This window comes from Nelumbo nucifera, chromosome 8 (genome assembly GCF_055504915.1).
Source record: "Nelumbo nucifera cultivar China Antique chromosome 8, China Antique-T2T, whole genome shotgun sequence".
NCBI lineage: Eukaryota > Viridiplantae > Streptophyta > Magnoliopsida > Proteales > Nelumbonaceae > Nelumbo > Nelumbo nucifera.
The window spans coordinates 1,955,620-1,977,409 of NC_142656.1; the positions used below are offsets into that span (position 1 = coordinate 1,955,620).

General features: G+C 40.6%; 1 protein-coding gene across 1 annotated transcript in view; it reads right to left on the bottom strand.

The window, feature by feature from the left end:
* The window catches only part of RECQL3 (DEAD/DEAH box RNA helicase family protein), a 66,519-nt gene that overhangs the window by 11,382 nt on the left and 33,347 nt on the right, over window positions 1-21,790 (bottom strand). The window contains exons 12-17 of the mRNA XM_010263514.2: window positions 11,444-11,447; window positions 11,176-11,325; window positions 11,002-11,094; window positions 10,849-10,914; window positions 10,617-10,750; window positions 9,946-10,037 (exon numbers count right to left, since the gene is read on the bottom strand). Of these exons, the coding sequence (XP_010261816.1) occupies window positions 9,946-10,037; window positions 10,617-10,750; window positions 10,849-10,914; window positions 11,002-11,094; window positions 11,176-11,325; window positions 11,444-11,447 (539 nt within the window). The remainder of the gene's footprint in view (window positions 1-9,945; window positions 10,038-10,616; window positions 10,751-10,848; window positions 10,915-11,001; window positions 11,095-11,175; window positions 11,326-11,443; window positions 11,448-21,790) is intronic.

Genomic DNA, 21,790 nt, shown 5'->3' on the forward strand with positions numbered 1-21,790 from the left:
TTGCACCCAACTTTAATCTGTCTCCTCCCTCTCTTCGGCTCTTTTCCTTGCATATCTTGGGTTCGGCCTCTCTGAGGAGCGTCGCAGGAAGCTAAACTCCTCTAGGTTTCGGTAGGGGACCCATTGAAAGTTCCCCTTCTCCATTTTCCGCTGCTACGGACAACGCCCATCCTTTCTCGCCTCGCCATCTGGGACGATGATAGACCATTATCATTGTCTAGAAACGGCCTTTGGGACATCCCCTTACCCTGACCCACATGACCTTTTAAGTTATCACATGGGTCATTTAAAAGGTTCCTCGTTTCAGTATTAGACTCGCTCGATCCGCCTGTGTGACCTTTTAAGTTGTCACATGGGCCCTTAAAGGAGTGGCCTGGTTCAGTATCCGATCTGCCCAACCCACCCACGTGACCTTTTAAGTTGTCACGTGGGTCCTTCAAAGAATGTCTCGGTTTAATCTTCAACCCGCCCGACACACCTAACACCTTCAACGGCTCGGACCAAGCCATTTGGCGCCCAGGACCAATTAGCTTCTTCGCCACGTCAGCATAAGATGAAGAGCCCGCCCTTACTTTGTTTAATTCAAAACCATTTGAATTAATTTCCTTAGATAGATGGTCTGTCGTTTGGTTTTCCCTAGCTGGTACATTAACCTCAAAATTAACTTTCGCCTGCACTACCTTTTCACTGCCCACTCTCTTCCCTCCACGTGTCCACCACCCTGCCATCTCATCATCTTCAACCTTAGAACCGCTTCCCCACCACGACTATTCGACTTCTGAAGCCACCCACACCTTGTACTAGGCATCATCCGAACAAATTTCAAAGAACCTAGGCAGGTTCTCATGTTTAATACCAGCTACCTGTAACTCAACGGCACCCAGGTTTCGTTTATCAACTTGCACCAAAATACCTCCCAGGCTCTGCACTATGTGCTCAAGAGCAGGGTCCCGCCAGAGGTGAAAGGGAAGGCCTACTAGCTTCAGCCGAACACACCCATCTTGAACTGCGACTTCATTACAGATTGGGCTCCAGTTCTGGACCTGTACCAGATCTCCATCCACCACAACTGCTTTGAAACTTAGCTCCTGGTCACCTACATCAAGCACAACTTTCATCTTTGCAAATGGGAACAACGTTGCTTCAAGTAGTCGCTCAAGATTGAACAGACACTTAAAAGGAGAAGAAAAAATAAGAAAAGAAGAGGGAGAAAAGAGAGAGAGAGAGCTCGAGAGAGATTTTGATAAAAGAGAGTTGGGTTGATGTTTGAAACAGCTGCCCCCCTCTTAAATTTATATACATAGTATCATACTTGTAAAAGGGCTGAATTGCTTACATGGCAAGATAAGATAAGATAAAGATAAAAAAAGACTATTCCTAATCTTATAAAAGACTAGCCCTCATCTTATAAAAGACTAGTCCTAATCTTATCATAAAGAACTAATCCTAATCATAACTTATTGCTGACATACGAACAATGGGGACCACCTTCGTGGGGTCCACATTAGTGTTCTCTACACTACCCCTCAAGTTGGGAATAGATGTTTGTCATTCCCAACTTGCATAGATCGGCCTCTAACTTCTTCCTTGAAACCGCCTTGGTGAGAAGGTCTGCCAACTGCATGTCGGAGGTGATGTATGGAAGACATCTTGAGATGTAACCCTTTCTCTGATAAAATGTCGATCCACTTCAATATGCTTAGTTCTGTCGTGTTGTACCGGATTATGGGCTATATTGATGGCAACCTGATTATCACAGTACAACATCAAGGGTTTCTCATAAACAATACCTAACTCCTGAAATAATCATCTCAACCATAGAATCTCACCTACAACATTTTATTTCTTGCTCCTCCAAGAGACAAGGTTACCTCCTACAAAAGCACAATATCCAGAGGTAGATCTTTGATCATCAACACACCCAACCCAATCAACATCTATGTAAACTTCTATCTTCATGTGATCATTGTTCTTGAATAAAATGCCTCTGCCTGGGCACCTCTTCAAATATGCTAGCATCCTCTCAATTGTAAGGAGGTGAGTAGTCATAGGAGAGTGCATATACTGACTAACCACACTGACTGCATAACTGATGTCGGGTCGAGTGAGACAAAGATAGAGAAGTTTTCCAACTAACCATTGGAACATAGCTTTATCTTCAAGGGGCTCTCCACCCTCTGCACTGATCTTGTGATTTTGTTCAATGGGTGTGTCAGCAGGCTTAACACCCAACTTTCTCGTTTCTTCCAACAGGTCAAGGACATACTTTCTTTGAGAAACAAAAATTCCATGCTTGGATTTGGCTACCTCAATGCCCAAGAAGTATCGTAGTTCTCCCAGATCTTTTACCTCAAACTCTTGATGAAGGAGTTGCTTAAGGGACTCAATCTCAGTATTATCATTTCCTGTTACTACAATATCATCCACATATACAACAAGCAAGGTTAAGGAAGAATCCACTCTCTTAATAAACAAGGTGTGGTCTGACTGAGCCTGTACATATCCAAACCTTTCAAGGGCTTGTCTAAATCTATCAAACCAAGCTCTGGGGGATTGTTTTAGTCCATACAAGGCTTTGTTCAACTGACAAACCTTCTTTCCTGTCTATATACCATAAAATCCAGGAGGCAATTGCATGTAAACTTCTTCTTGCAAGTCTTCATTGAGGAAGGCATTTTTAACATCTATCTGATACAACGACCAAGAGTAACTGGCTGCAAGAGATAATAAGACTCTGATAGTGGTCATCTTTGCTACTGGTGCAAAAGTTTCCAAGTAGTCAATACCATATGTCTGAGTAAATCCTTTTGCAACTAATCGGGCCTTATACCTTTCAATAGAACCATTAGCATTATGTTTCACAGTGAATACCCATCTACATCCAACTGGTTTCTTACCTTTAGGATGATCAACTATCTCCCAAGTATTGTTTCTGATGAGGGCACCCATTTCTGCTTTTATTGCATCTTTCCATTTTGGTACTTCCAATGCTTCTTGTATTGTTCTGGGAATGGGAAGATCGGCAATCGATGCGAGAAAAGACTTATAGGAGGGAGACAAATGATCGTAGGACAAGAACTGAGAAATACTGTGAGCTGTGGATGTGGTGCAACGACGCTTGCCCTTACGAACTGCTATGGGAAGATCAAGATCATCTAATGAAGGTGAAGGCTCCATGGTGAGATGTCTCTCATCTGTAGTATCTGTGGTACCTGGATCTGGCTTTGCAGAAGGAACTGGGGCTACTGTGTTACCGGGATTTGGATCTACAAAGAAGACTGGGATTGGCCTGCACTGTCGATGTCCGAAATCAACCTGTCTCCATCGTCTGTGATAGACTCTCACATCCCTGCATCTCTAATAGCCCTCCCCATTACACCCCTCTTCACTTAATGGGATAGGTAAAGGAACTTCTGACGAGTTAATCTCAACCTTTCCCCCTGAGGAGAAACTCTTGGATAATAGGGTACATCTTCAAAGAAAGTGGCATCCATTGAGACAAATCTTTTCCCAGAAGTAGGTTCATAGTAGCAATATCCCTTTTGAGTTTGTGCATAACCAAGGAAAATACATTTTGAGGCCTTAGGATCAAACTTGGAACGATGAAGGCCAAGAATCTGAACAAAGCATGTACAACCAAAGGTTTTAAGGGGAATGGTAAATAACTCTTTATCAGGATATAAGAGGGTAAATGGAGGTTTCATGTCAAGAACCCGTGAAAGAATCCTATTGATGAGATACATTGTTGTAAGAATAGCATCCCCCCAGAAACGTATAGGCACATTGGAGGTAAACATAATGCTTTTGGCTACCTCCAATATGTGTCTATTCTTTCTTTTAGCAACCCCATTTTGCTGTGGTGTATGAGGACAAGTACTAATGGATAATCCCATGTTCAAGCAAATAGGAGGCTAATGGGTTTGCAAAATATTCTTTCGCATTATCAGATCTAAAAATTTTGATTTTGGCCCCAAATTGGGTTAAAATCATCTGATGAAAGATCCTGGTTAATGCTAGAACCTCATCTCGAGAACGCATGAGATAAATTCACGAAAAACGAGTATAATCATCAACAAACAGTAGGAAATATCTGTACCCCCCATGGCAGTGGTATGGTAAGGTCCCCAAACATCAGTGTGCACAATTTCAAAGGGAATATTACTTCTATTATTACTTAATGAATAGGTTGTCCTGCAGTGTTTTGCAAGTTCACAACTCTCACATTTCAAACTAGACATCTGGATAGATTCAAATAAACTAGGAAACCAACTCTTCAAAGCCTGAAAAGATAAATGACCCATCCTATTATGCCAAAGCATAGCCTGATCAACAGATTGAGAAACACAAGACCTCTTAGTCTTACTATCTTCCCAATGAGGACTCCCTCCAAGAAGATGGACTCCATTTGCCTCACGGCCAGTCCCAATCACCTTCCTTGTCTCCAGATCCTGAAAAACACATCAATCCGGAAAAAAGGTTACTGAACAATTCTGGTTTTTTGTAATGTTACTAACTGAAAGCAAGTTAGTACTAAGCTTAGGAACATGCAAAACCGAAGATAAGGAAATAGCATTAGACAACTTGATGTCTCCCTTGCCAGAAATAGGAACGAGGGAGCCATCAGCAATGGACACTTTGTCTCTACCTGAAGATAAGTGATAGGTAGTAAATAGAAACGGCAAGCCAGTCATATGGTCAGATGCTCCAAAATTTATTATCCATGAATGTTCTGTATTACTTGTAGCTGAGGCCCGATTACCTGAATGAGCAAAAGCTGAGGTAGGGGGTGTTGATGGTGTCTAAGGAGGTGGAGCTGAATTACCAACTTCATTTTCCAGCTGAATTAGAGCAGCTCGGCCAGCAGCTAGAGTGTCTAGAGGATTGCCTCTTGTGCTAGACAGGGTTGTACTATCAGTATTAATAGCCATATTTGCATTCCCCTTTTTGTTTCTGAGTTTTGTTGGAACTAGATGTGGATGCAACTTCCAACAGGTCTCTTTAGTATGTTAAGGTTTCTTGCAATGCTCACATACTAGGTCCTTTTTAGCTTCTTTCTTCATGTCTCTTTCCTTATCACCCCCAGATTTGGGCTTAACTGCTGTCAGAGCTGATTCAAAAGGCTGTTGCTGGAGCATAACTTTTCTCCTAGTCTCTTTGCTGTGCACTAAGGAATAGGCCTGGGACAAAGTTATACTGTCTCTTGTCAACAATTGCTGCCTCACAATATAATAATCCGAATTTAGACCAGCTAGGAACTCAAACACTATTAGTTTCAATCTGCTTTCTGTAAATCTGTGCATCCTTCTGACTTTCCCATTCAATTGATTCAAGCTGGTCAATTTCATGCCACAGGGATTTCAAGATTGAAAAATAAACATAAACTTGTTTCTCACCTTGCTTGAGATTTTTAACCTCACATTTCAGCTCATAAGCCCTAGCAACATTAAGGGGCTGAGTAGGTTTCTTTCACAGCATCCCATATTTCTTTAGCTGTTTTTGCCCATAAGTAATTTCGGCTGATGTGTGGCTACATGGAATTGCACAACCATGTCATCACCAAATAATTTTCCTGAATCCACTTAGCATAAGTGGGATCCTCCTTATTTGGTTCCTTCACATCTCCCAACAAATAGTTCAGCTTTCCTCTTCCCCCAATGGCCATCATGGCTGATTGGGCCCACTCTAAGTAGTTTGAACCATATTTACAGTTTTAATCTAGAAGGTCTTTTTAGTCATGCCACCTGAACCAGTCCCCAAAACACCCTCCCCTTGGTGCTTGAACTCCATTCTTGGTTAGGGGTTAAGCAAAAAACACCTTCTATTTACTGTAACAATAAGCCTACTGGGTCTGAAAACTAACGACAGTAGGTCTAGAAGCAGAAATCAGATTCAGAGAAAAAATTTCCAATTCACTGTATCACTGTATCAATCAGCCTACTAAATCTGAGAACTAATAGCAGTTGGCCTAGGTACAAAACTCCAAAAACAGAGATCAGAGAACAGAAATCTGATAGCAGCCAAACTTAAAAACAAGTCTAATCTCTTATCCGGACACAGTAACAGTCCTGGATTTCAGGGTTTTCCCTTAAAACCCTAGAAGAGAAAAAGAAAAAAATTCTATATAGCCGTACCTCATAAATTAAGCTATCCTTGCTGCTTCCCTCAAGAAGGAATAAGACCTTACCCAGGAATTTCTGAAAAAACCTGATCTTGATTAAAAAATCTTCCTGAAATTCTGATCGCCAACTTCAGTTTGCTCAAAACTGATCTTGATTCTGATCAACTCGAGAAACTTCTGAAACAGAACTGATCTCGGAGAAAAATCTTCTTGATCGCCAACTTCAGTCTTGATGAGAGAACCAAAAAATCTGATTGGCACCTCCAATCTTGATCAAAGACCTAACCTTGGTCACTTAATTCTTCTCTGATTCTTCCTGATTACAAGGAGCACTTTCCAATCCTTGGACAGTTGCCGAAGACTTCTTGTAATCTCCAAGAATCAGTCGAATGAAAAACTCAGCCCTAAATAATTCTCATGTGGTCGGCTGAATTAATTCCACATGAGAAACCCTAGATCGAATGCTCTGATACCAAGTAGTCACTCAAGATTGAACAGACACTTAAAAGGAGAAGAAAAAATAGGAAAAGAAGAGGGAGAGAGAGAGAGAGAGAGAGAGAGAGAGAGAGAGAGAGAGAGAGAGAGCTTGAGAGAGATTTTGATAAAAGAGAGTTGGGTTGATGTTTGAAACAGCCGCCCCCCTCTTAAATTTATATACATAGTATCATACTTGTAAAAGGACTGAATTGCTTACATGGCAAGATAAGATAAGATAAAGCTGAAAAAAGACTAATCCTAATCTTATAAAAGACTAGTCCTAATCTTATCATAAAGAACTAATCCTAATCATAACTTTTGCTGACATACGAACAGTGGGGACCACCTTAGTGGGGTCCACATTAGTGTTCTCTACACTTCATTTCCAATGCCTATCTACTGTATTCAAAACCTTCTTCTAATCTGTCACTCCTTTATCAGCCACTAACACCATTGTTTTCTTCCAATCATCCGTCCCCGCTCCTACCAGTATTCTTCTATGAATAGAAGAGCAAGCGACCACCATTCCAGGAATCGGAGGGCTTTGCACTTCTACACTCCCAGTAATTAAAATCAAAACTGCCTCCTGAATTTTTTGACCCTGGTCTTTGGATTTTTGACCAGTTACCTTCACAAAAACCATCCACCCTTTCTACAATCTCCCTTCCGGCACACAGAGCATTTGTTTTCCATTTGTTGCAAAAAACTCCGCCACAGTGATGAACCACCCCTTACTGTTTTTTTTTTCAATTCTATTTCATATTTCTTACCTGGAACTGACATGGAGTTTTTCCAGCCATTCACCTTACCAGAGTTGATAGCCCCATCTACAAAGCCTTTCATCCATACTATGACCTCCTTTGGTACCAGTACTGTCGCCCTGTTATTCTCTCTGATTTTCAGTGCACCCTTACCTTTGGTCTGTTCCTCTTCAAACTTGAAAGTCTTGGCTTCGATCAACACCTCAGACCTCCATCTTCCTACGACTCTGAATCCCCTCTTGCTCTCCATCTTCCCCTCTTCATTTCCATATTAAACTTCTAAAAATCCAAATCATACACATACTATATGTTTTCTATGAAAGGTTTATTTACTTTTCTCTATTTTAGAACAATTCAGTGTCTAATATGCATTTAGTCAAAATAACAAAATGCATGTATCATTATCATATGCACACTTCCTAGGGTTTGTCCAAAGAATTAGCTATTCCTACATTTACAGAGAAATTATGCATATATAACCTACTCTCCTTTATTCAAAAAATTGGCTAGTAGTACAATAAATTCTGGTATTCTAAAAGATGGGTAAAAAGAACCCATATCCACATATTAAATTATAATTCTTGAATTAATGGATGATTATTTGTTTTTTTTTGATAAAAAAATGAACTTTTTATTGATTTGGAAAAGTTAGCACATACAAGCAGCCCTTGGAGAGGCGCGAGCTGCGATCTCTCCACTAAAGAAGAAAACAAAAGAAATAAGTTACAATTGTGCCCAATACAAAACTTCCCTCGCCGCCCCTTGCTTGGCTAGACAGTCCGCCATAGCATTTGCTGATCTCCCCGCCCATTTTATTCTTAGGTCCATGTTTCTTGTAAGCGCCTTAAACTTTTTAATTTCATTCCTGAAGCACCAACTTACTCTGGGTCTTGCAACCAGCTTATTACAACCTTTGAGTCGCCTTCAACTATTAGCTGGTTCACCCCTAACTGAGCTGCAAACTGTACACCTTGCAGGGCAGCAGATATTTCTGCTCTAGTAGTCTCCCACTCCTAACGGACCTGAGAAAATAAATATCACATTCCCGACTTCATTCCTCAACACCCCGCCTACTCCAGAAGGACCTGGGTTTCCTAGACTGCTTCCGTCAAAATTCAACTTCGAGAAGCCTGCAGGAGGTAATGACCAGCTTGTTCTCACTTTAGTCTTGGAAGAGGAACAGCTTGCCACTGCTGCCCAATTCCTCCAAATGTCATTAAAGGAGAAATGGTGAAACAAGTCCAAAGATTTCAGCGAATGAATCACCCTACCCAGGATGCAGTCCTTTAACTCTTGAGGGTTCCTTTCCTTTTCCAAGAAAGTTCTAGCATTCCTTTCTTCCCAGATTGTCCATATCAATGCAGCTCTTGCACACCTCCACATGATTTTACCCCTTTTCTGTTGCCAAACAAAAGTCGAAGTATCAAAAAGCGTTCTTAAATCTGCTGGCAAGTTCCAACTGCTCCCAAACAAAGAGAGAAGCCAGTTCCATAATTCTGCAGTAAAGGAACAAGACCTTTTCTCTGTTAGGTTCAGAGGAAGGCCTGCTGGGGGTTAGAACAGCAAAGGGATTTGAAAAAAGAAGCACAAGAGAAAGATCTTTCCGATCTAGGTGTCCAAATTCTTTTGTTAGGTTCAGAGGGGTTCAAAAAGACTTGATCAAGAAGGCAGAGTAAACTGACTAAGCACTCAATCTCCTCATCCCTTAAGCCTCTACGGAACCCAAAATCCCAAGTAGGAGCCCAAGGGGTTTCCAATGAGGAGCAAAACTTGGAAACAACCTCTTTTTTGTATCGAGAAACTGAGAAAGAGGAAGGGAAAAGGGTTTTCAGGGGAACATCTCCAACCCAAATGTCCTCCCAAAAGAGGACGGAGTTACCATCACACACATCATACCTGATAAGACTGAGAAACTGAGGAAGAATATTGTGCACTGCTTTCCAAGGGGTTGCTGAAGTTGCCTGCCTTGATACACCAGCATCCCATCTATTCCCTGAGCCACCATGTATGCTTCTTATCACCTCATGCCACAACCTGACTCTCTCTAACGGCCACCTCCACAACCACTTTCCCAGTAAGGCTGTATTTTTCTGAATTAAATTCCCTAGTCCCAATCCCCCTTCCTCTTTACTCCTACACACCACCTCCCACTTATTTTTGTTTGCCATCAGTTGTTCTACTTAATCTAAATCTTGATGTAAATTTTGAATCTTTGTAACCCATGTGTCTTAAGTAGAATTCACAATTTTTCTAATTACCAGACCATATGATGGACGCAGCTAATTATTGAAATGATGCAAACCAATCAAATTAGAGAACTTAGTAATGTGATTGATAGAACTCATGCAATCAAGTGGCGGTTTTAGCACTAAATACTAGGCTAAAGAAAATATTAAACAGATAAAAGAAGGGAGATGAACAGGAGAGAAAAAGAAGAGTATAAAATGGAATAAACAAGAAGTCCAAGGAAGCCACATAGCATTTGACTGAAGCCACTCAAAGCCTCATCCCTTGCTTACCAGAAAAAAAGCATTAGTTCTAAACTTCAGCAATAGAGAGTTTTGGGAAAAAAAAATCTGGTTGAGATACCATCAGATTCAGAGATGTCCTCAGAACAACTTGCTTCATCATCACGGTTCCAGAACTCTGTGAATTGCTCATCAGCAGTTGTATTCATGGAGCTGAAACATGGCATAGTTAACCATAAAATATGCCAAAACAACATAAAAGTTCAAATTTTAATCCACAACATGTCAATCAAAGTTAGTTTCCAATTTAACGGAAATTGTAAAACCCTTTTTTTGGAGAAAAAAATAATAATAATTCATACATATTCAGACCATTAACTTCAAATTGGTCATACTGAACCCATATTCAGATCCTACAAGATGCATATATGCCACCCTGATACCTGGCGGTACCATCACAGAAATCCAAAATGTATGCCCCTCTAATACCCAACATATATGCCTCATCATATGAATAATTTTTTTTTTCTTTTTTTAATGCATGAATGATTTTTTTTGGGTTGCTACTTCTGATATAAAAATCTGTTGACTGTTTCCTATTAAAATAGTTCTTTGGCTCTGCATTCTTTAAAAGCCAAAAGTAGTCTTTCATTTCAAACTCTCATCGTTTGAGGATATACATCTAGTTAACCAGCTATTCTACATTAAACCCAAGCTTCAATGGCTATTACCCAATGCAAATCTGGACAATAGTTATACCAAATAGATTATTAAATGAGGACATAAAAGTACTTGTTGATAATGATGCCAGTGAACCGATTCTTCTTGCAAGTAGTAGAAGCAGAAGTAAGCTCATCCAAATACTTGGCAACTAGATTTGGGTGTTTGCAGGCATCACATGATTTTCTACACCATGATATAGGGACCTGTTATTCGAAGATGACAACAAGTACTTTAATATGGAGAGAGACAGAAAGCATCAATATGTACAAACATAATTGCATATAAACCTAGTGTTCAGTACCTGTTCTCCAAAACTCTCAAGAATTTTCTTTCTACGACAACCAGAACCTTCACAGTATTCAACCATCTGCATGCAGGATTCACCCAGGCTCTGACATGATTCCAATGGTTAAGGCAGTACTCCCAAACTTTACTAACATCATTGAAGGTGTACCTGATTGAAATCTATTAGCGATTTTTTTGACAAACCATCATGGGAGCTTGAAGACTCTAGCTTCTTAACCTCAGCATTATTCAAAATAAATTCCTGCCACAAATTTTCTAAATGGTTCAGAAATCCAAATAAAAAATACAAATTAAAAGGAAGAAAATAAGATGTTAATACAACCATTCTTTTCCGGTCATCTATTCCATAGTACAACAAACTTCTTGAAGGCAGTTGATCACGACCAGCTCTTCCAGACTCCTGATAGAAGGATTCCATTGACTTTGGAATATTGAAATGGCAAACAATTCGGACATCCTTCCTATCTATTCCCTACAATTTTTTTGAAGCTAATTAACTTGGACATTCTTCTGGAAACTATTGTCTTTCATATCTGCTGAAAGAATGAATAAATCAAGATCTTTTTGAACCAGAAAGTCCTATAGCATACCATCCTGAAGCAACACCAGTCATGGCTCAATTAACTGCCACATGCACCAGAGGAGCTCCAAAAAGAAGTCCAGCAAGCAAAGCAAACAGTAGATATATCAAACTCATGTTAGTCACAAGTGTCACAATATAAAATTCAAGGATATGGGCTAAAAAGAATAAAGAGTACAGGAAGAAACATTAACCTTCCTTTTTAAGATATAAGTCAGACTAACAACCTTTTCTGGCTTCATAAGATTTTCATAGCCCGATAAGGTAATCAAGTCCAGCAAGTGCAAGGTCTTAAACTATGCATATTACAAATAGTCCCATGAATTCTCTGTAAAGCGGATGGAGAAACTGGTTTTCATCTATTGGCAACTTGCCAGTTTGCTAAGTCCATTTGGGTGTGGCCATTATCCCTCTCATGGTTTCAAATGTCGTTAATGTCGCCCGACATATGTCGATGTCGAGGCTCACCGACATGAAAGTGGACGGTAATATAAAAATTACATTATGTCGGTCGACATTTCCTATATTTCGGAAACGTCGACCAAATCAGTCCAAATAACCAAAAAAATACAGTTTTTCCTATTATGTCGACAAGATGTCGACTAATGTACATTAAAAATATAATATATTAGTATATTATATTAATATAATACAGTATATTAATATAGATTATTCCATTAATAATTTCTACTTAATATTTCAAATAAAATATTTATAAAAAGAATTAACAAAATATAAAAACAAAAGAATAAATTAATTACTTTATAATATAAAACATAAAATATTTTTCAAGTAATAAAATATTAACTAGTTAGTATTTTTTAAAATATTTATTAAAATCAGAAAACGTTTATTAAATTTTATAATAAACCATATTCTACATTTAATATAAAAAATCAGAATAAATTTAATAAACTTTATACTAAATCATAATTTATTATAAATTTAGTATTAAAAATCATAATAAATTCATTAAGATTGAAAATTGGTGCCCCCTTTTGAATGAGGTTGCTGTTATAGAAGGCAGTTTTAAGCTGAAGCTGCTAGGGCTACCTTTTCATCTCTGGCAAAAATTCACCCTAGAGAGATTGGTGCGAGCGATGGGTAGTGTTCTCTATCGTACAAGACTACAAATTTGAGAGCAGTTCTTTTGAGAGTTGCTGGAATGAAGCCTGAGGAAGTTCCGAGGGTACTACAACTATGCGTAGAAGGATACTGGTATAAAGTCTGGGTGAGTTCGGAAGTTGAAATGTTGCAGTGGATAGGGAGGTCAAAGCTTGAAGGAGATGATGACGTGGCAAGATGGATTACAGTTGGCGGGATTGAGCAAAGGAAGTTTGGACACGTGGCAACTGCTGGAGTGAAGCTTTCATCAAATGTGGAAGCTGAAAAGTCGAATGCCGAAAGTAAAGAGGCATTTTTGGAAAAGCTTTCAAATTTTTTTGAAAACAAAAACAACTTTACAGCTGGTTTGTCCTATGCGGAGTTGATCAAAGGAGTAACTCGGTCAGACCAAGGGGCGGTTCGAGTCAGGTCCAAGTTTGAGTTTCTCACTACACATTATGACCCGACTGGCTCAGTTCCGGGTCAGTTTGTTCATAATGAGATAAGGGCCCATAGCACTTCTTCGGATTCATGTGACCACTTAAGTGGTCACGTGAGTCATTTTTATAAGCATCCGTTGATAGACAATTCCAAGTGTCTATCTTCTTCCTCACGAGATTCGACTGTTGGGGACCGAAAATCTCTTTCAGCCAGCCAGAGTTCATCGAAGAAGACTCTGAGCTGGATTCCAGTGATAAAACATAGAGAAGACGACCGGGATGGGACGGAGGGAGATAGGCCAAATCCAAGATATTCCAGGGGGTGTAGGGAAGACGGTGAAGATGAGGATGGTGGTTGGGTCAGTTGTGGTAGCTCAGAGGAGATGTCAGACTCAGACGATGAAGCGGAATTTCAGTGTGATAAACGTCAAGGAGAGTTGGAAGACACCTTAAACACTGATATACTATACTCAAAGCTTGCAACAGAGGATCCCTTACTGCATAAAACCTCCACTGGGTGCGGAGAGATGAATGTTGCCGAGTGTGCTTTGAAAGACAAGGAGGAAAATCGAATACTAAGTAAGGAAGAATCAATCGGGGACAATAACTTAAGACAAGGGACCTGCAAGAGAAATTCGGTTGCTCACCAAAATTCGAGCAGAGATGGCACATGAGGGGATAAACGACAGAGCCTCGGAAGTACGAACAAGGGTGAAGTCAGCCTAGGTGGCGATCAGCTAATCCCTATTCAGAGAGTGGGAGGACTAACCTTGTCGATTGTCTCTTCTCCTATTCTTTCAGACCCAGGTATGGCTGTGGTTTTGGTTTTAGATACTAATGTCTGCTCTGCCTATGATGTCAGTCTTTCAGATTCTAGTCGTGCCCTTGTACTGAATACCCAAGGATTAGAAGCTGACAATGAGGAGGGTGGGGAATTACAGGAGGGGGGTAAGAAGGTGGTGAGGGTGGGTAAAGCAGATTCAAGTGAATTAGCTAGGGGGGAATCTAAGGAGGGCAGTGGTAAGTTGGAGAAGGAGAAGGAGGGGAACGGGAGGAGTGAGGTAGGGGGGGGGGGAGAAACATAAGGGAGAGGAAGAAGAGGAGTCATTAGCTGAATTTGTAGGAAAGTAGGTTGCAAGGTGAAAGATCTAAATGAGCTAAAAGCGTATTTACGGGCTGAAAAAGATGGCGGGAATGGGAGGAAGAGAAGGTTAGGTGAAGCTGAGAAATTGAAGTTGGAAGTGGATGAGGGCAAAGAGGCTAGAGTAAGGAATGGGGAGGGGAAGAAAAGGAGGCTATTAGAAGGAAAGGGAGTGGGGGTAAGCAGAGGTGTTGAAGAAATGAAGATTGTAAGCTGAAATGTGAGAGGGTTGGGGGTGCAAGGAAAAGAGCTTTAATAAAGGAGGTCTTAAAGAAAGAAAACCCAAACATTGTTCTAATTCAGGAATCTAAACTCATGTCATTTGATAAGAGATGGGCTAGGAGCGTGTGGAGAGTGAACGGACTAAGCTGGGTTAGAAGCCCTTCTTGGGGCTCATCTGGAGGGTTAATTACTTTGTGGAAGGATGAAGTAGTGGAGGGAGTGGAAGAGTTAATGGGAAGGTTCTCAATTTTTGTCAAATTTAAACAGGTGTCAGATGGGTTTGAATGGGTCCTCACTAATGTTTATGGCCCCAATGGTTACAAACAAAGGAAGGAGTTGTGGGAGGAATTGGAAGATATTAGAGGTCTATGAGAGGGGCCATGGTGTGTAGGAGGGGATTTCAATGTGACTAGGTTCACCGAAGAAAGTAACAAGGTGAGGCAAAGGAGCACTACCAGCATGAGGAAGTTCAATGATTTCATTAATGCTTTTGAGTTAAAGGAATTGAACCTTCTTCATAATAGCTTTACTTGGTCTAATCTCCAAGCTGAACCTATCTGTTCCAAATTAGATAGGTTCTTGTTCACCACAGACTGGGAGGAGCATTGGGGAGATTTGGTGTCAAGGGCCTTACCTAGAGTTACTTCTGATCATTGGCCTATAACGATATGTAAGTCTGATCTTGGTGGATGTGGGCCTTCTCCCTTCAAGTTTGAAAATATGTGGTTACTTCACCCGAACTTCAAAGACAGTGAAAATTTGGTGGAATGAAAGTAACCCGGAAGTCAATTGGGCTGGGATGAAATTCCATTGGAAGCTAAAAGAGATGAAAGTCAAAATTAAGGAATGGAATACTATACATTTTGGGAGGATAGAAGAGAGGAAGCAGCAGTTGATAAGCCAGATAGAAGAGTTAGATGCGAAGGAAGAAAGTGGATGTTTTGGGGATCGGGATAAAGAACTGAGGTGGGAGTTAAGGAAGAGTTTGGAGGACACAATTTTCAAAGAAGTAAGTTGGAGGTAGAAATCTAGACACAAATGGATGAAGGAAGGAGATAGGAATACAAAATTTTTCCATGCAATAGCCAATGGTAGAAGAAAGAAAAACACCATTGTTGAAGATTAATTAGTTTTATGATGTTTTTCTGAGTAGATGTTTTATGTTAGTCGTTAGATAGGAGGTGGGGACCACAATAGTTATGTGAGTCCAAATTTTATTATGTTTTTTGAGTGTTATATATGCTGTTTTATGTTTTGCCGCCCTATGAGGGCATAGTTGCCTTTGTATTGTTCTATTATTTTAGTATAAATAATAAGTGAAGGGGGCGGCCAAATTATTGCTCTGTTTTCTTTCAACTTCTCTTCTTCTCTTCTTCTCCTTCTCTCTTCCTTCTCTCTTCAATAAACTACTTTCTTTCATATTTTTTTAATTTAGCAGATTTCTACTTGGTATCAAAGCATTGGCTAGGGTTTCTTGAAGCATTCTCATGCAGCCCTAGATCAACCGACTGCATGAAGTGGTAAAGGGCTGATTAATCTGCTATAGATTGCCCAGTTCTTGGAGTTTTTGGTGGGATCTAGACATCAGGAAGGTGATCTACTGTTCAGCATCAAAATCAAGAAGAACTGGAGTACGGGGAAGAGTCCCAGAAAAATTGGAATCTTTGTTTTTGATCTGATCTTGGGCGCCCAGGTATTGTTAGTTTTCTTTTGATTTTCTGAAGGGCGGTTTGGTTTCTGAAATTTTCTAGGCCTCCCAGAGTGATCAATTCACTTTTCTCTCTGTTGGGAGGCGTGGGGAGGAGAGAGATTTTCCTCCAGCTAGGGTTTTCTTCTTCCGGAAGGGTTGGTTTCTATGTGAGTGGTATTAGATTATTTTTTGAAGGTCTCCAGTCTATTTTTTTCTTACTGTTGAATTGTTTGAAGTAAAATGGAGAGTTGGAATACCGAGATGAAATCTACCGATACTGTGGGACTAGGTGTTGGAGGTAGTAGTGATATTTTTGGGTCTGGGATCATTACTACAGTAAAACTTGATGGTACAAATTATTTGGAGTAGGCACAATCAACTAAGATGGCTATTGGTGCCCGTGGAAAATTAGGGTATCTCACTGGGGAGGAGAAGAAACCTGATACAGACTCTTCCCGATGGGTGCAAGAGAATTACATGGTAATGTCTTGACTGTGTAATTCTATGTTACCTCATATTGCAAAAAATTTCTTATGGGCTAATACATCTAAGGAGATTTGGGATGGAGTGACTAAAACTTACTCTCATAAGCAAAATGAAGCCAAAGCCTATCAGTTAAGAAATCAGGTGATAAGTATGAAACATGGAGAAAAACCTCTTGTTATGTATTTCTCCATGCTGAAAACCCTATGGCAGGAAATAGATCACTTAGAAACTGCAGTATGGGAAAGTGTAAATGATGCAGCAACTTATCACAAACTGGTAGAGAGGAATAGGGTTTTTGAGTTCTTGGCAGGGCTGAACCCTGAATTTGACATTGCTAGGCAGCATATTCTTTCTAGGGAGGGTGTGACACTCTCTCAGGCCTATGCTTTTGTCTCTGGAGAGGAGAGTGGGAGGAATGTAATGCTGAGACAGCCTGGGATTGACCAGTCAGCTATGGTTGGTACAACAAAACCTAAGCCGAATGGAGACAGAGGGAGTAGTGAAACTAGAAGGGAAGATAAGAAGGACTTGGTGTGTGATTAATGCAAGAAGACTAAGCATACCAAGGACACTTGTTGGAAGCTTCATCCAAATCTTATGCCTGCTCGGATAAGAAACAAGAAGGGAAATGCAAATGTAGCCATTACAGGAGACTCTTCAGCCCCTCTCTACCAAACCGATTGGGAATCCATTGCAGTAGCAGCAGTGAAAACAGAATTGAAGAGGTTTGGATAGCTTATGAGTAAGAAAGATTCACCTAGCTCTAGCCTTCCAGATGGACAGCAGAATGCAGGAGCCAACTACACCACTTCCTTTGCACTTTGCACATACAGATAGTTCATATGCAACTGCGAATTTTGCATCCACTTCAGGTAAGGAGGGACCTCCCTGGATTATACTCAGGAGCATCTGAGCATATGACTAATGCCCCTACCATTTTCAGTTCCTATCAGTTGTGCTCTGGTAGAGATAGAGTCTCTACAACAGATGGTTCACATATGCCCATTGCTGGGAAGGGGACAGTTGGAGTAACCAATGATATAACTTTGTCCTCTGTTTTACATGTCCCTAGACTTCATACCAACCTATTTTCTGTTAGTTCTTTGACAAAAAATTTGAATTGTTCAGTGACCTTTCTTCCTGGTAATTGTGTTTTGCAGGATCTGGAGTCAAAGAAGATGATTGGGAGTGGTCGTGAGATGAATGGAGTCTACCTTCTGGATGAGATTCCGAGACATCAGGGCCATCATGTTAGCAGTAGCAATAGTAGTGGGTCAGAGTCAATAAACCAGATTATGCTTTGGCACAATCGCTTGGGACATATTTCTTTTAATTCTTTGAAATGTCTTTTCTCAAAGTTGTTTGAGTCTGTTCAATTATCTACTTTGGAGTGTGAGAGTTGTTAGTTAGGAAAGCATTGTAGACGACCTTTTAAACCAAGTAATAAAAGAAGTACTTCTACTTTTAATATTGTTCACACTGGTGTATGGGGGCCATATCAAATCCCTTCCATGGAAGGATTCCGTTACTTTCTCTTGTTTATGGATGATTATACACGATATTCTTGGATATGATTGATGAGATCACGTGATGGGGTTCCTAACTTAGTACAACAATTCCACCAGATGGTTCTCACACAATTTGGAGTGAGAACTAAGGTTTTTAGATCAGATAATGCTAGAGAGTACTTTGATGGAGTTGTGCATATACACCGCAACAAAATGGAGTTGCTGAGAGGAAAAACATACATATTGTGGAGGTGGCAAGGAGTCTTATGGTGTGTGCTTCAGTTCTTGTGCAGTTCTGGGGAGAAGCAGTTTTTACAACCATACATGTGATTAACCGTGTTCCTTCACGGACTTTGGGGTTTAAGGTGCCATTTAGCCTCCTTTTTCCAGATGGAAAGATATTTCATATACCTCTGAGGGTTTTTGGTTGTGTTTCTTTTATTCACATTCTTGGCCCTCATCGTAAGAAATTGGATTCTAAGGCCAAGAAATGTGTTTTTCTTGGGTATGCTCAGAACCAAAAGGGGTATTGCTGTTATGACCCAGTGTCGAGGAGCAGATTTGTCACTATGGATGTTACCTTTTTTGAATCCACATCCTTCTTGAGTGGTTCTCCTCAGGGGGAGAGTTTTGGGGAGGAGAACTCACAATCTGTTCCTCTTCCTGTTTTTGTTGTGCCTCTATCAGTTCAGCCACCACCTGCAACATCAATTCAGCCAGCACCTGCACCTCCAGTTTCATTACCTGAGCCACTACGGGCAGCCTCACAACAATATCAGCGCTGACAGATGATGGTTGACTCCACACATCCTCGACCCACACCACTCTCTGTTAGTCCTTCTGAAACTCCAGATTCGACAAATACAGTTCCAGGTATTCCTCTTGAGCCTGTTATGTTTTCTGATGATAATGTTTTTGTCCCTAACACCATTGTTGCAGCTGATCCCACTGACCTCGATCTTTCCATTGCACTTCGTAAGGGGAAGAGAATGTGTACAACCCACTGCATTTCACACCATCTTTCCTACAGTGCCTTATCACCCTCCTACTGTGTTTTTCTTTCTTCCCTGAATTTTGTGTCTATACCCAGGAATGTTACTGAGGCTCTCTCCAAACCTGAGTGGAAAACAACCATGCAAGATGAGATGGATGCTTTGGTCAAAAACCAAACTTGGGAAATAGTTGATCTCCCCTCAGACAAGGAGACAGTCGGATGTCAATGGGTATTCACAGTGAAGTATAAGGCCAATGGCAAGATAGAGAGGTACAAGGCAAGGTTGGTAGCAAAAGGGTATACTCAGACCTATAGTGTTGATTATCCAGAAACCTTTGCACCAGTAGCTAAGATGAGTTCAGTTCATATTCTTTTATCTCTAGCAGCCACCTATTCATGGCCCTTGTTCCAGCTTGATGTCAAAAATGCTTTCCTCAATGGTGACTTACAGGAGGAGGTATATATGGACATTCCAATAGGCTTTTATGAAAATGTTGGTAAAGGAAAGGTGTGCAGACTCAGAAAATCTCTGTATGGACTGAAACAGTCACCTAGGGCTTGGTTTGACAGGTTCAGAGGGGCACTCATCCGTTTTGGATACACACAGACACAGTCTGATCACACCCTCTTTGTGAAGAGGAGAGATGCTTTGGTGTCAATTCTGATTGTATATGTGGATGATATAGTGGTGACAACAAATGATCTGGAGGAAATTGATGATCTCAAAAATCATTGCAGCAAGAATTTGAGATCAAAGATCTTGGTGAGCTCAAATACTTCTTAGGGATTGAAGTTGCAAGATCCAAGCATGGGATCTTCATTTCACAAAGAGAGTATGCACTTGACCTACTGCGAGAGACTGGGAAGCTGGGGACCAAACCAGCAGACACTCCTATTGATTCAAATCACATAATTAATGGTGTGGATGGTGAATTGGTAAAGGATGTGGGGAGATATCAAAGAATGGTGGGCCGACTACTGTACCTGTGTATGACACGACCAGATATTTCTTAGGCTGTTAGTGTTGTGAGTCAGTGCATGCATGCACCTCGGGTTCAGCACTGGGAATCTATTGAGAGAATACTTGCATATCTGAAAAAACACCCTGGTAGAGGCATTCTTTTCTCAAATCATGAGAATCTGAAGCTAGAATCCTATACAGATGCAGACTGGGCAGGATGCTTAGATGACAGGAGGTCTACATCAGGAGTGTGTACCTTTGTAGGTGGAAACTTGATCTCCTGGAAGAGTAAGAAGCAAGCGGTTGTGGCAAGGTCAAGTGCAGAGGCTGAGTATAGATCCATGGCTCATGGTGTCTTGGAACTTCTTTGGGTTAGATCTCTTTTGAGTGAGATTGGGGTGAAAGCAGAGGAAGCTATGATGTTATACTGTGACAATCAAGCTGCAATCAATATTGCCCACAATCCAATTCAGCATGATAGGACAAAATACATTGAAGTTGATAGACACTTTATAAGAGAAAGGGTAACAACCGGAGAAGTTTGTTTGCCTTATGTCTCTTCAGAGTTGCAGCTGGCTGATGTTCTCATTAAAGGGGTGGCAAGGAACAAACTTGAACATGATCTACGCAAGTTGGGAATGTGTGACATTTACTCCCAACTTGAGGGGGAGTGTTGAAGATTAATTAGTTTTATGATGTTTTTCTGAGTAGATGTTTTATGTTAGTCGTTAGATAGGAGGTGGGGACCACAGTAGTTATGTGAGTCCAAATTTTATTATGTTTTTTGAGTGTTATATATGTTGTTTTATGTTTTGCCACCCTATAAGGGCATAGTTGTCTTTGTACTGTTCTATTATTTTAGTATAAATAATAAGTGAAGGGGGCGACCAGATTATTGCTCTCTTTTCTTTCAACTTCTCTTCTTCTCTTCTCCTTCTCTCTTCCTTCTCTCTTCCAGAAACTACTTTCTTTCATATATATTTTTTTTAATTCAGCAGATTTCTACTACCATATATAAGTTGGAAGTTGATGGGACAGTTTTAACTCAACAGCAAGAGATTGTTGGGGCTTTTGCGGAACACTTTAAATCCATTTTCGAAAAGCCTCTGCAAGCGAGATTAAGGATCGAAGGGTTAGAATGGCCTAAGCTCCCTGATGAGTTGAGGTTGTGGCTGGAAAGAGAGTTTGACTTAGAAGAAATCAGGGATGCCATTTTCTCCATGGATAGATCTAAAGCCCCGGGCCCTGATGGTTTCACGATGGCCTTCTATCAAGATTGCTGGGAGATAATTAAGGTTGATATTCAAGCAGTGTTCTCAGAATTCTTTGGAAGAGATGTGATAAACCCAAGGCTTGAATTCTACTTTTATTGCTTTAATTCCGAAGAAGGTTGGGGCTTGTCACCCTAAAGAGTTCAGACCCATCAGTCTGGTTAACAGCCTCTACAAGATCATTGCTAAGGTGTTATCTAGAAGAATTAGAGTGGTGCTCCCCTCAATTATCTCCCATAATCAAGGTGCCTTTATGATGAGTAGGCCAATTGTGGACCAAATCTTAATTGCAAATGAGAGTGTGGAAGATTACAGAAGTAGAGGGGAGAAAGGGTTGGTGTGTAAGCTGAATTTGGAGAAGGCATATGATCTGGTTGATTGGTCTCTGTTGATGGAAGTTTTAGAGTCTCTTGGGTTTGGGCAAAGGTGGTGCAAGTGGATAAAAGGGTGCATTAGAACTTGCCATTATTCTGTGTTAGTAAACGACAGAGTGGTGGATCACTTTCCAGCTGTCTGGGGTACTAGGCAAGGGGACCCTCT